Here is a 13,464-nt window from a genome sequence, read left to right on the forward strand (position 1 = left end):
ACAGTACATGCAGCCTCCTGCCTCTCCTCTCCATAGCACAGTACATGCAGCCTCCTGCCTCTCCTCACCTCTCCTCTCCATAGGACAGTACCTGCAGCCTCCTGCCTCTCCTCCCCTCTCCATAGGCCAGTACATGCAGCCTCCTGCCTCTCCTCCCCTCTCCATAGGCCAGTACATGCAGCCTCCTGCCTCTCCTCCCCTCTCCATAGCACAGTACATGCAGCCTCCAGCCTCTCCTCCCCTCTCCATAGCACAGTACATGCAGCCTCCAGCCTCTCCTCCCCCCTCCATAGCACAGTACATACAGCCTCCTGCCTCTCCTTCCCTCTCCATAGGACAGTACATGCAGCCTCCTGCCTCCTTCCCTCTCCATAGGACAGTACATGCAGCCTCCTGCCTCCTCTCCATAGGACAGTACATGCAGCCTCCTGCCTCTCCCCCCCCCCCCTCTCCATAGGACAGTACATGCAGCCTCCTGCCTCTCCTCCCCTCTCCATAGGACAGTACATGCATCCTCCTGCCTCTCCTCCCCTCTCAATAGGACAGTACATGCAGCCTCCTGCCTCTCCTCCCCTCTCCATAGCACAGTACATGCAGCCTCCTGCCTCTCCTCCCCTCTCCATAGCACAGTACATGCAGCCTCCTGCCTCTCCTCTCCTCTCCATAGGACAGTACCTGCAGCCTCCTGCCTCTCCTCCCCTCTCCATAGGCCAGTACATGCAGCCTCCTGCCTCTCCTCCCCTCTCCATAGGACAGTACATGCAGCCTCCTGCCTCTCCTCCCCTCTCCATAGCACAGTACATGCAGCCTCCTGCCTCTCCTCCCCTCTCCATAGTACAGTACATGCAGCCTCCAGCCTCTCCTCCCCTCTCCATAGCACAGTACATGCAGCCTCCTGCCTCTCCTCCCCTCTCCATAGGACAGTACATGCAGCCTCCTGCCTCCCCTCTCCATAGCACAGTACATGCAGCCTCCTGCCTCTCCTCCCCTCTCCATAGGACAGTACATGCAGCCTCCTGCCTCTCCTCCCCTCTCCATAGGCCAGTACATGCAGCCTCCTGCCTCTCCTCCCCTCTCCATAGGACAGTACATGCAGCCTCCTGCCTCTCCTCCCCTCTCCATAGCACAGTACATGCAGCCTCCTGCCTCTCCTCCCCTCTCCATAGCACAGTACATGCAGCCTCCTGCCTCTCCTCCCCTCTCCATAGCACAGTACATGCAGCCTCCTGCCTCTCCTCCCCTCTCCATAGTACAGTACATGCAGCCTCCAGCCTCTCCTCCCCTCTCCATAGCACAGTACATGCAGCCTCCTGCCTCTCCTCCCCTCTCCATAGCACAGTACATGCAGCCTCCTGCCTCTCCTCCCCTCTCCATAGCACAGTACATGCAGCCTCCTGCCTCTCCTCACCTCTCCATAGGACAGTACATGCAGCCTCCTGCCTCTCCTCCCCTCTCCATAGGACAGTACCTGCAGCCTCCTGCCTCTCCTCCCCTCTCCATAGGACAGTACATGCAGCCTCCTGCCTCCCCTCTCCATAGCACAGTACATGCAGCCTCCTGCCTCTCCTTCCCTCTCCATAGGACAGTACATGCAGCCTCCTGCCCTCCTCCCCTCTCCATAGGACAGTACATGCTGCCTCCCCTCCCCTCTCCATAGGACAGTACATGCAGCCTCCTGCCTCTCCTTCCCTCTCCATAGGACAGTACATGCAGCCTCCTGCCTCCCCTCTCCATAGCACAGTACATGCAGCCTCCTGCCTCTCCTTCCCTCTCCATAGGACAGTACATGCAGCCTCCTGCCCTCCTCCCCTCTCCATAGGACAGTACATGCAGCCTCCTGCCTCTCCTCCCCTCTCCATAGCACAGTACACGCAGCCTCCTGCCTCCCCTCTCCATAGGACAGTACATGCAGCCTCCTGCCTCCCCTCCCCTCTCCATAGGACAGTACATGCAGCCTCCTGCCTCTCCTCCCCTCTCCATAGCACAGTACATGCAGCCTCCTGCCTCTCCTCCCCTCTCCATAGGACAGTACCTGCAGCCTCTCCTCCCCTCTCCATAGGACAGTAAATGCAGCCTCCTGCCTCCCCTCCCCTCTCCATAGGACAGTACATGCAGCCTCCTGCCTCTCCTCCCCTCTCCATAGCACAGTACATGCAGCCTCCTGCCTCTCCTCCCCTCTCCATAGGACAGTACATGCAGCCTCCTGCCTCTCCTCCCCTCTCCATAGGCCAGTACATGCAGCCTCCTGCCTCTCCTCCCCTCTCCATAGGACAGTAAATGCAGCCTCCTGCCTCTCCTCCCCTCTCCATAGGACAGTACATGCAGCCTCCAGCCTCTCCTCCCCTCTCCATAGCACAGTACATGCAGCCTCCTGCCTCTCCTCCCCTCTCCATAGCACAGTACATGCAGCCTCCTGCCTCTTCTCCCCTCTCCATAGGACAGTACATGCAGCCTCCTGCCTCTCCTCCCCTCTCCATAGCACAGCACATGCAGCCTCTCCTCCCCTCTCCATAGGACAGTACCTGCAGCCTCTCCTCCCCTCTCCATAGGACAGTACATGCAGCCTCCTGCCTCACCTCCCCTCTCCATAGGACAGTACATACAGCCTCCTGCCTCTCCTCCCTTCTCCATAGGACAGTACATGCAAGCCTCCTGCCTCTCCTCCCCTCTCCATAGCACAGTACATGCAGCCTCCTGCCTCTCCTCCCCTCTCCATAGGCCAGTACATGCAGCCTCCTGCCTCTCCTCCCCTCTCCATAGGCCAGTACATGCAGCCTCCTGCCTCTCCTCCCCTCTCCATAGCACAGTACATGCAGCCTCCAGCCTCTCCTCCCCTCTCCATAGCACAGTACATGCAGCCTCCAGCCTCTCCTCCCCCCTCCATAGCACAGTACATACAGCCTCCTGCCTCTCCTTCCCTCTCCATAGGACAGTACATGCAGCCTCCTGCCTCCTTCCCTCTCCATAGGACAGTACATGCATCCTCCTGCCTCTCCTCCCCTCTCAATAGGACAGTACATGCAGCCTCCTGCCTCCTCTCCATAGGACAGTACATGCAGCCTCCTGCCTCTCCTCCCCTCTCCATAGGACAGTACATGCATCCTCCTGCCTCTCCTCCCCTCTCCATAGCACAGTACATGCAGCCTCCTGCCTCTCCTCCCCTCTCCATAGCACAGTACATGCAGCCTCCTGCCTCTCCTCCCCTCTCCATAGCACAGTACATGCAGCCTCCTGCCTCTCCTCCCCTCTCCATAGTACAGTACATGCAGCCTCCAGCCTCTCCTCCCCTCTCCATAGCACAGTACATGCAGCCTCCTGCCTCTCCTCCCCTCTCCATAGCACAGTACATGCAGCCTCCTGCCTCTCCTCCCCTCTCCATAGCACAGTACATGCAGCCTCCTGCCTCTCCTCACCTCTCCATAGGACAGTACATGCAGCCTCCTGCCTCTCCTCCCCTCTCCATAGGACAGTACCTGCAGCCTCCTGCCTCTCCTCCCCTCTCCATAGGACAGTACATGCAGCCTCCTGCCTCCCCTCTCCATAGCACAGTACATGCAGCCTCCTGCCTCTCCTTCCCTCTCCATAGGACAGTACATGCAGCCTCCTGCCCTCCTCCCCTCTCCATAGGACAGTACATGCTGCCTCCCCTCCCCTCTCCATAGGACAGTACATGCAGCCTCCTGCCTCTCCTTCCCTCTCCATAGGACAGTACATGCAGCCTCCTGCCTCCCCTCTCCATAGCACAGTACATGCAGCCTCCTGCCTCTCCTTCCCTCTCCATAGGACAGTACATGCAGCCTCCTGCCCTCCTCCCCTCTCCATAGGACAGTACATGCAGCCTCCTGCCTCTCCTCCCCTCTCCATAGCACAGTACACGCAGCCTCCTGCCTCCCCTCTCCATAGGACAGTACATGCAGCCTCCTGCCTCCCCTCCCCTCTCCATAGGACAGTACATGCAGCCTCCTGCCTCTCCTCCCCTCTCCATAGCACAGTACATGCAGCCTCCTGCCTCTCCTCCCCTCTCCATAGGACAGTACCTGCAGCCTCTCCTCCCCTCTCCATAGGACAGTAAATGCAGCCTCCTGCCTCCCCTCCCCTCTCCATAGGACAGTACATGCAGCCTCCTGCCTCTCCTCCCCTCTCCATAGCACAGTACATGCAGCCTCCTGCCTCTCCTCCCCTCTCCATAGGACAGTACCTGCAGCCTCTCCTCCCCTCTCCATAGGACAGTAAATGCAGCCTCCTGCCTCTCCTCCCTTTTCCGTAGGACAGTACATGCAAGCCTCCTGCCTCTCCTCCCCTCTCCATAGCACAGTACATGCAGTCTCCTGCCTCTCCTCCCCTCTCCATAGGCCAGTACATGCAGCCTCCTGCCTCACCTCCCCTCTCCATAGGACAGTACATGCACCCTCCTGCCTCTCCTCCCCTCTCCATAGGCCAGTACATGCAGCCTCTCCTCCCCTCTCCATAGGACAGTACCTGCAGCCTCTCCTCCCCTCTCCATAGGACAGTACATGCAGCCTCCTGCCTCACCTCCCCTCTCCATAGGACAGTACATACAGCCTCCTGCCTCTCCTCCCTTCTCCATAGGACAGTACATGCAAGCCTCCTGCCTCTCCTCCCCTCTCCATAGCACAGTACATGCAGCCTCCTGCCTCTCCTCCCCTCTCCATAGGCCAGTACATGCAGCCTCCTGCCTCTCCTCCCCTCTCCATAGGCCAGTACATGCAGCCTCCTGCCTCTCCTCCCCTCTCCATAGCACAGTACATGCAGCCTCCAGCCTCTCCTCCCCTCTCCATAGCACAGTACATGCAGCCTCCAGCCTCTCCTCCCCCCTCCATAGCACAGTACATACAGCCTCCTGCCTCTCCTTCCCTCTCCATAGGACAGTACATGCAGCCTCCTGCCTCCTTCCCTCTCCATAGGACAGTACATGCATCCTCCTGCCTCTCCTCCCCTCTCAATAGGACAGTACATGCAGCCTCCTGCCTCCTCTCCATAGGACAGTACATGCAGCCTCCTGCCTCTCCTCCCCTCTCCATAGGACAGTACATGCATCCTCCTGCCTCTCCTCCCCTCTCAATAGGACAGTACATGCAGCCTCCTGCCTCTCCTCCCCTCTCCATAGCACAGTACATGCAGCCTCCTGCCTCTCCTCCCCTCTCCATAGCACAGTACATGCAGCCTCCTGCCTCTCCTCTCCTCTCCATAGGACAGTACCTGCAGCCTCCTGCCTCTCCTCCCCTCTCCATAGGCCAGTACATGCAGCCTCCTGCCTCTCCTCCCCTCTCCATAGGACAGTACATGCAGCCTCCTGCCTCTCCTCCCCTCTCCATAGCACAGTACATGCAGCCTCCTGCCTCTCCTCCCCTCTCCATAGCACAGTACATGCAGCCTCCTGCCTCTCCTCCCCTCTCCATAGTACAGTACATGCAGCCTCCAGCCTCTCCTCCCCTCTCCATAGCACAGTACATGCAGCCTCCTGCCTCTCCTCCCCTCTCCATAGGACAGTACATGCAGCCTCCTGCCTCCCCTCTCCATAGCACAGTACATGCAGCCTCCTGCCTCTCCTCCCCTCTCCATAGGACAGTACATGCAGCCTCCTGCCTCTCCTCCCCTCTCCATAGGCCAGTACATGCAGCCTCCTGCCTCTCCTCCCCTCTCCATAGGACAGTACATGCAGCCTCCTGCCTCTCCTCCCCTCTCCATAGCACAGTACATGCAGCCTCCTGCCTCTCCTCCCCTCTCCATAGCACAGTACATGCAGCCTCCTGCCTCTTCTCCCCTCTCCATAGGACAGTACATGCAGCCTCCTGCCTCTCCTCCCCTCTCCATAGCACAGCACATGCAGCCTCCTGCCTCTCCTCCCCTCTCCATAGCACAGTACATGCAGCCTCCTGCCTCTCCTCCCCTCTCCATAGGACAGTACCTGCAGCCTCCTGCCTCTCCTCCCCTCTCCATAGGCCAGTACATGCAGCCTCCTGCCTCTCCTCCCCTCTCCATAGGACAGTACATGCAGCCTCCTGCCTCTCCTCCCCTCTCCATAGCACAGTACATGCAGCCTCCTGCCTCTCCTCCCCTCTCCATAGCACAGTACATGCAGCCTCCTGCCTCTTCTCCCCTCTCCATAGGACAGTACATGCAGCCTCCTGCCTCTCCTCCCCTCTCCATAGCACAGCACATGCAGCCTCCTGCCTCTCCTCCCCTCTCCATAGCACAGTACATGCAGCCTCCTGCCTCTCCTCCCCTCTCCATAGGACAGTACCTGCAGCCTCTCCTCCCCTCTCCATAGGACAGTAAATGCAGCCTCCTGCCTCTCCTCCCCTCTCCATAGGACAGTACATGCAGCCTCCTGCCTCCCCTCTCCATAGCACAGTACATGCAGCCTCCTGCCTCTCCTCCCCTCTCCATAGGACAGTACATGCAGCCTCCTGCCTCTCCTCCCCTCTCCATAGGCCAGTACATGCAGCCTCCTGCCTCTCCTCCCCTCTCCATAGGACAGTACATGCAGCCTCCTGCCTCTCCTCCCCTCTCCATAGCACAGTACATGCAGCCTCCTGCCTCTCCTCCCCTCTCCATAGCACAGTACATGCAGCCTCCTGCCTCTCCTCTCCTCTCCATAGGACAGTACCTGCAGCCTCGCCTCCCCTCTCCATAGCACAGCACATGCTGAGAGGTGGGTTGGGCACTGTAGGATTTCCTGCTGCTGTGAGGACGGTCAGTGCGGCGCTCAGTCTCCTAATTGCTGAGTGTGTGATGAAATGTTTCTATATGTCTGCATGTATATTAGAGTCTTGTTCTGTGTATACTAACCTCAGCCTCACTCCTGTTCCCTGTCTGCTCACCCCCTGCTCCTCTGATCTCTATAGCTGCCTACATGGTCCGGAACCTCAGTGAGCCGACTCTCACCCAGTACGAGCTGGACAGTAAGTGTGCTCCTCACTAACTGCATGATGCCAGACACACGACTACACCCACCCAACTGGTGATCCTATAGAAGTGGGGGTCAGTCCTCACTGCTGTTATTTCAGCCTGTCATTTGTTGTGTATCAAAAAGTCATAATATACATGCTGCAACATAGTCAGTGATATGCAATTTCCTGTATTTGATTAGCTGAAATCATCTTTATAGATTGGAAATATCAATAAGCAGGGCTGGGATTGGGTTCTCCAGAACCAGAGGCAGAAATCTCACCCTCCCCAGTATAGCTAGGCAGATGTGTCCCCAATATAAGATAGCCCCCCCTACCCAGTATAGCTAGATGTGTCCCCAGTAGCCTCCTTCCCAGTATATGGTATTAGGTAGCCTCCCCTCCCCAGTATAGTCAGATGTGTCCCCAGTACAGATAGCCAGATGTCCTCCCAGTATTGGGTAGCCAGATGTACCCCAAGGATTAGGCAGCCCCCCAGTATAGGCAGCCAGATGTGCCCCCAGTATTAGGCAGCCTCCCCAGTATAGGCAGCCAGATGTGCCCCCAGTATTAGGCAGCCCCCCAGTATAGGTAGCCAGATGTGCCCCCAGTATTAGGTAACCCCCCTTCCCTCCAGTATAGATTGCCAAGTGTAACCCCCCAGGTATTAGGTAGCAAGCCCCCCCCCCCCCCCCCCCCCCCCATATGCAGAAAGAGAAAGTTTCTCTAGCCTGACGGTGCCGCTGGGATCCCTCTCCAGTCCTGACCTGTTATATAAGCACTCTCCACTCTGGGTATGGTTGGGTGTGGGGGGGGGGGGGGGGGGATAAGACACACAGGCAAGCCCTCTCTATGCTCTGCACCCATACACAAGGTACAGACCCCCTCCTCCTAATATGCAATATAAGAGCTAAAGTCAGTGTCATTCTATATCCTATCAGAAAATGGTTGGCTCAGCTACTGCCTGATTTACAGCAAATATGATCAAAGCCCAGTTTAGCATTTCATATTGTTCATTAAAGGACAACTGTAATGAGTGATATGGAGGCTGCCATGTTTATTTCCTTTTACGTAATACCAGTTGCCTGGCAGCCCTGCTGATTCTCTGCTCCTAATACTTTTAGCCATAACCCCTGAACAAGCATGCAGCAGATCAGTCGTTTCTGACATTATTGTCAGATCTGACAAGATTAGCCGCATGCTTGTTTCCGGTGTGTGATTCAGACACTACTGCAGTCAAACAGATCAGCAGGGTTGCCAGGCAACTGGTATTGTTTAACAGGAAATAAATATGGCAGCCACTATATCACTCTCACTTCAGTTGTCCTTTAATGTTTTCACTTTAGAAAAGCAATACTTAAAGAAAACCTTTAGAAATAAACAGGTTACTCCAGAACCCCGACTTTCCTACAAGGGAATAAACACTTGGCAGCTTTTCTAGATTCTTACCCACAATGCCCTGTAACGTTAGAGAAGAGACGGGCCGACAACTTCTAAAAATCCAGTTTCATACAAGAAAAAGCATCCATTCATTGAAAGCCGTTTTTAATGTGTCATTTCCTGTTTATTGTATTATGTAGCTAGGGGAAAAAAAGCTGAGTTTTGTAATAAGTAATTCCTTTTGTTTATTTTTCTTCCTTTATCAGATTTGAATAAACACAAGCGGTATGAGATCCGTGTCAGCGTGTACAACGCGGCGGGGGAGGGGCCTGCCAGCGTGCCGCAGGAGGTGTTCGTGGGAGAGGCAGGTAAGTACTGTATAGAGTGGGGTGAAGAGGAATCAACAACTCTTCTCTGCCCGCCCCCAGTTCACAGCTGAACGAACACATGAAGTGAGAGCGACATGGTGGCTGCCATATTTATTTACTTTCAAACAATTCTCATTGCCTGGCAGCCCTGCTGATGTGTTTGGCTGCAGTAGTGGCTGAATCACACCAGAAACAAGCATGCAGCTAATCTTGCCAGATCTCACCATAATGTCAGAAACACCTGATTTTCTGCATGCTTGTTCAGGGGCTATGGCTAAACCTATTTGAGGCATCTGAAGGACAGCTATTAAAGTAAATAAATATGGCAGCCTCCGTAGCCCTCTCAGGGATGATCGATGAGTTGCAAATATTTCCGAGTTCATGCAGGATAATGTACATGTTTATGCAAATATAGTCAGCTTGGATATTAACCAATCAATTTATCTACTTGCCGACCACTCCACGTCAATTGGCGTGAATGTGGCAGCAGTCTCAGGACCGCTCCACGCCAATCGTGAAGGGCTGGGAATGGGGCTAGCAGGAGATCGCGCAAGCTGATGTGCGTGCATCTCCTTCTCGGGGGGGCGGAGCTCCGCCCCGCCTTCAGTCTCCCATCGGCGTTTGCTCGCGGAGACTGTTAGATGGCGAAACCGCCATCTAATAACCCTGTACAGCGCTACGATCTAAGGCAGCTCTGTACTGGGGACAGCCGTGTGACACAGCTGTCCCCTCTGTAGTGCAGGAAGTGATAGGCTGAAGCCTATGACAGCCGATCATGCTGATTGGCTGGCGGGGGGAGGGAGAGGAGAATATAAAATAAATTATAAAAAATAGCTAAACTTATTCAAAAAAAATCATAAAATAAATATTTATTTATATATATATATATAAAAAAAACATCTGGGGGGCGATCAGAGCCCACCAGCAGTGAGCTCTGTTGGTGGGGAGAAAAGAGGGGGGGTCAGTAGTGTGCTGAGTTGTGCGGCCCTGCAGCCAGGCCTTAAAGCTGCAGTGGCCCAAGTAGTAAAAAATGGCCTGGTCACTAGGGGGGTTTAACACCGCGGTCCTCAAGTGGTTAAACCTGGGTGGGTCCATTTTCGAGCTGCATAAATTTGCATAAAAATGTACATAATCCTGCAGGAACTGGGAAGTATTTGCATCTCATTGATCATGATCATCCCTACGCCTCAGTTCAGGTGTGCTTTCAGGGTGCCCGCAGTGCAGCATTGCCCAGCTAGGGGGCAGTATAATATGGGAAGTGACTTCTATACAAGTCGCCTATCTTCACCACTGAGAGTGTCACACAGACGCAGTCTGTTATGTGGAGGGGGTGACTCCCAGCACACAGATACTGCCGTGCTGAATGTAATATGAATATAATGTGTCTCTCTCTTAGTTCCCACAGCCCCGCCTCAGAACGTGGCAGTACAGAGCGCCACAGCGGTGCAGATGGATGTGACCTGGGATCCGCCCCCTCTGGAGTCACAGAACGGCGACATACAGGGATACAAGGTAACTAAAACACACACTTGCCGGTACTCCCAATCAGGCTGACAACTAACATGGGAGGAGCTCAAAGGGCAAACACTAAGCAAACTTTAACGGCATCCCGGCGCGCGTGAAGCTAGCGGATATACATAACAATGTACGCCAGCGGTATGCCTCGCACACAGTGCCCACATCCATTGTGGGTCACATCTGTCAGGGCCAAATAAATGACATCATTATGTGGTATGGGGCCGGGACTCCTGGGAGGGTGTTCAGTGTGTGCAATCTGATCTCAGAGCAAGATCTGTTAAAGAGGACCTCCAGTGAAAATAATGTCATAAAAAAGTGCTTCCTTTTTAGAATAATTATGTATAAATGATTTAGTCAGTGTTTGCCCATTGTAAAACCTTTCCTTTCCCTGATTTACATTCCTACATTTATCACATGGTGACATCTTTACTGCTGGCAGGTGATGTCTGTGGAAGGAGATGCTGCTTGCTTTTTTGGCAGTTGGAAACAGCTGTACACAGCTATTTCCCACAATGCAATGAGGTTCACAGACAGGCAACAGTCAGGACCCTGGTCCTGACATCACACTGTGGGAGGGGTTTCACCACAATATCAGCCATCCAGAGCCCCCTGATGATGCGTTTTAGAAAAGCAATATATTTCTCATGGGAAAGTGGGTATCAGCTACTGATTGGGATGAAGTTCAATTCTTGGTCACGGTTTCTCTTTAAAGGAAATTGTAAGTGAAAATAAAATAATCAGTTCTAGTTACCTGGGGCATCTTGTAGCCCCTGGAGTCATCCTGTGCCGGCTCCGTCCATCCGAGTCTCTCCAGCCAGCAGCTGTGACCACCACAAAGCTGGCCAGTCACGTGCCTCCTCATCGCGCTTCTACAGCATGGAGCGTTCTGCGCATACACAGTACATAAATTGCTCCCAAAAGTGGGAGCGTGATCAGGGTGCGTGCGTCGTGGGGTCGTGCATGTGCAGTAGCCTCCGACTGGCCGCCGCGATTGTCCAGCTTTGCAGCGGTTGCCGCTTCTTGCTGGAGGGACGGATGTTAGGGACACAGGGTGACTACAGGGCGCTGCAAGAAGCCCCAGGTAACTTAAACTGATTTTTTATTTTCACTTAATGTGGAGCTGAACTCTTGCACGGGACAGAAGGAAAACAGAGAGAAATACACCCTGTATGTAGTTATAGAGTTTAGCCTGTCTAATTCCCCCTCATTTGTGTCCAGGGCCGTTGCTAAGATCCTAAGAGATCTGCGGCACATTTGGGCACTCCAGCAGAAAATGGGTGTGGCCACAGACCGAAATGTGGGTGTGGTCATGGGTGGAGCTAGATTAACATGAACTTGAAGGGGTTCTGTAGGGGGGTGGCTGAGGATAAAAACCGCCACTTTCCTGGGGCTTCTATCAGCACCATGTAGCAGTAATGTCCCACGCCATCCTCCTCCGATCCACCGTTCTCTGCCGCCGGCATCGGGCAATTATTCTCCTTACACAGACGAATACTGCGCGCTGCCTCTCGCGTCATCAGAAGCTTACTGCGCAGGCACAGTACGAAGATTTCTTGTACTGCACCTGTGCAGTAAGCTGCAGATGTCGCCGGCGGGAGCGAGCAGGTGCGTGGCCGCGCAGCCGCAGTTGGACAGCATGCAGTGCTAGACCGGGGCCAGCGGCAGGGAACGGGTGATCGGAGGAGGACGGCGTGGGACATTACTGCTACATGGTGCTGATAGAAGCCCCAGGTAATTGGCAGTTTTTATCCTCAGCCCCCCCCTTACAGAACCCCTTTAACAGTGGTCTGAGTAGGCCTGCCCAGCAAAATGTTGGATAAAGCCCCTCTCCGTTAATACAAGAAATACAAGTAATAAAAATGCAGCATATTACATAATAGTCAGTGTCACTTAAACATAACAAGGAAGAGTTACCTGGTTCCTGTGCTGGCTGGCTTTCTGCTGGGCGGGCCTGCTGGCAGCTTTCTCTGGCAGTTCCCCCATAGCATTCCCTGACCTTCTAGTGGACCCCCTCCCATGCTCCCACGGGCCTACCATTGAGGCACTACAACATCCAGCATGCCCACATAGAAGAACCACAGCTCTCTGCATGCCCCCATAAAGGCACCACAGCACCCAGTATGCCCACATAGACACTGCAGCACCCAGCATACCCCAGATTGAAGCACCACAACTCTCAGCATGCCACAGCTCCCTGCTTGCCCCCATAGAGGCTCCACAGCACCCAGCATACCCCGAATAGAAGTACCACAGCTCCCAGCATGCCCACCATTCAGGCACCACAGCTGACTCTGCATGGGGGACATCGGGGGCATGTGCCACCGATCTCTGGGGCAAACGACGCCCCTGTTTGTGTCTAATCGCAAGTTGTAATTTGATCTCCACATTGCCCATATTTAGGGCCTGTTGGTGATGTGGATCAGAGCCTGATCATCCACTAGGCAACCTAGGCCTTCCCTCACCACGACTGGGGCCCTCACAGGTTACATCAGAGCGTATCTTACAGAACTTCTCTCAGCCCCAACAAAAATTCATAAATCTAAAGGCAAAAAACAAGTAAAAACTCTCCCCGGAGCTCCTAAAAGAAGAAAAACAAAGCCGGAACATGTCATATGTTATTGCAGACTCTGCTCTCCACACCTTTCCAGCGACCGTAAATCATGAGAACCAGCAGAACGCAGGGAAAAGTGCATAAACCGCGCAAACACTCCTGTCAGCATTATATCACAAACGCCAACTGCGTCTGGGGGCCGGGTGTATTCACACAGCCAATTAAACTCTTAAAAGAGCTGCTGTTGTGCTGCCAGAAGCAGAATCTTACTAGTTTACTGTTTGTTTCTCTAACATCTTGTTAAATAAGCCCAGGGGGTGCTGGTTCTGTGCAGGCAGAGCGGTACTGGCATTATCTAGCTGTGACCAGCAGGGGGAGCTGTGACACAGCACTTCTCCGCTACTACCATATATCCAACGCTCAGCAGCCAAACTTGCTGAAAACAATGATACATGCAAGCACTTTATTGTCATTGTGTAACAACTAAATTACTTAGTTCCCGGTTATCAGAAGAGAATAGGGACTGTAGTTTGGTTCTTAATCTGAATCTGTTCTTTAAAGAGAACCAGAGATGAAGCACCCTCATGTATTTTACCTTATAAATCAGTGGGAACATGACAGTAAACACCTAATCTGCTCTTTGTTTCATTGTTCTCTGTTTAATCTGACTGTTATCACCTCTGATAAGAATCCCCGACTGAGCACTCAGCTATAATCTTTCCGTAGCAAAGCTAGA

The 13,464-nt window shown here is 53.9% G+C and overlaps 1 protein-coding gene across 25 annotated transcripts in view; it reads left to right on the forward strand.

Moving 5' to 3' along the window:
- The window catches only part of SDK2 (sidekick cell adhesion molecule 2), a 1,552,195-nt gene that overhangs the window by 1,489,250 nt on the left and 49,481 nt on the right, over nucleotides 1–13,464 (forward strand). For 23 of the 25 annotated variants that reach the window (XM_068263131.1, XM_068263129.1, XM_068263132.1 and 20 more), the window contains 3 exons: nucleotides 6,870–6,926; nucleotides 8,558–8,659; nucleotides 10,056–10,171. In XM_068263131.1, the coding sequence (XP_068119232.1) occupies nucleotides 6,870–6,926; nucleotides 8,558–8,659; nucleotides 10,056–10,171 (275 nt within the window). The remainder of the gene's footprint in view (nucleotides 1–6,869; nucleotides 6,927–8,557; nucleotides 8,660–10,055; nucleotides 10,172–13,464) is intronic. The other 2 variants (XM_068263135.1, XM_068263136.1) reach the window with 1 other exon arrangement.

Source organism: Hyperolius riggenbachi, chromosome 12, assembly GCF_040937935.1.
Source record: "Hyperolius riggenbachi isolate aHypRig1 chromosome 12, aHypRig1.pri, whole genome shotgun sequence".
Taxonomy (NCBI): domain Eukaryota; kingdom Metazoa; phylum Chordata; class Amphibia; order Anura; family Hyperoliidae; genus Hyperolius; species Hyperolius riggenbachi.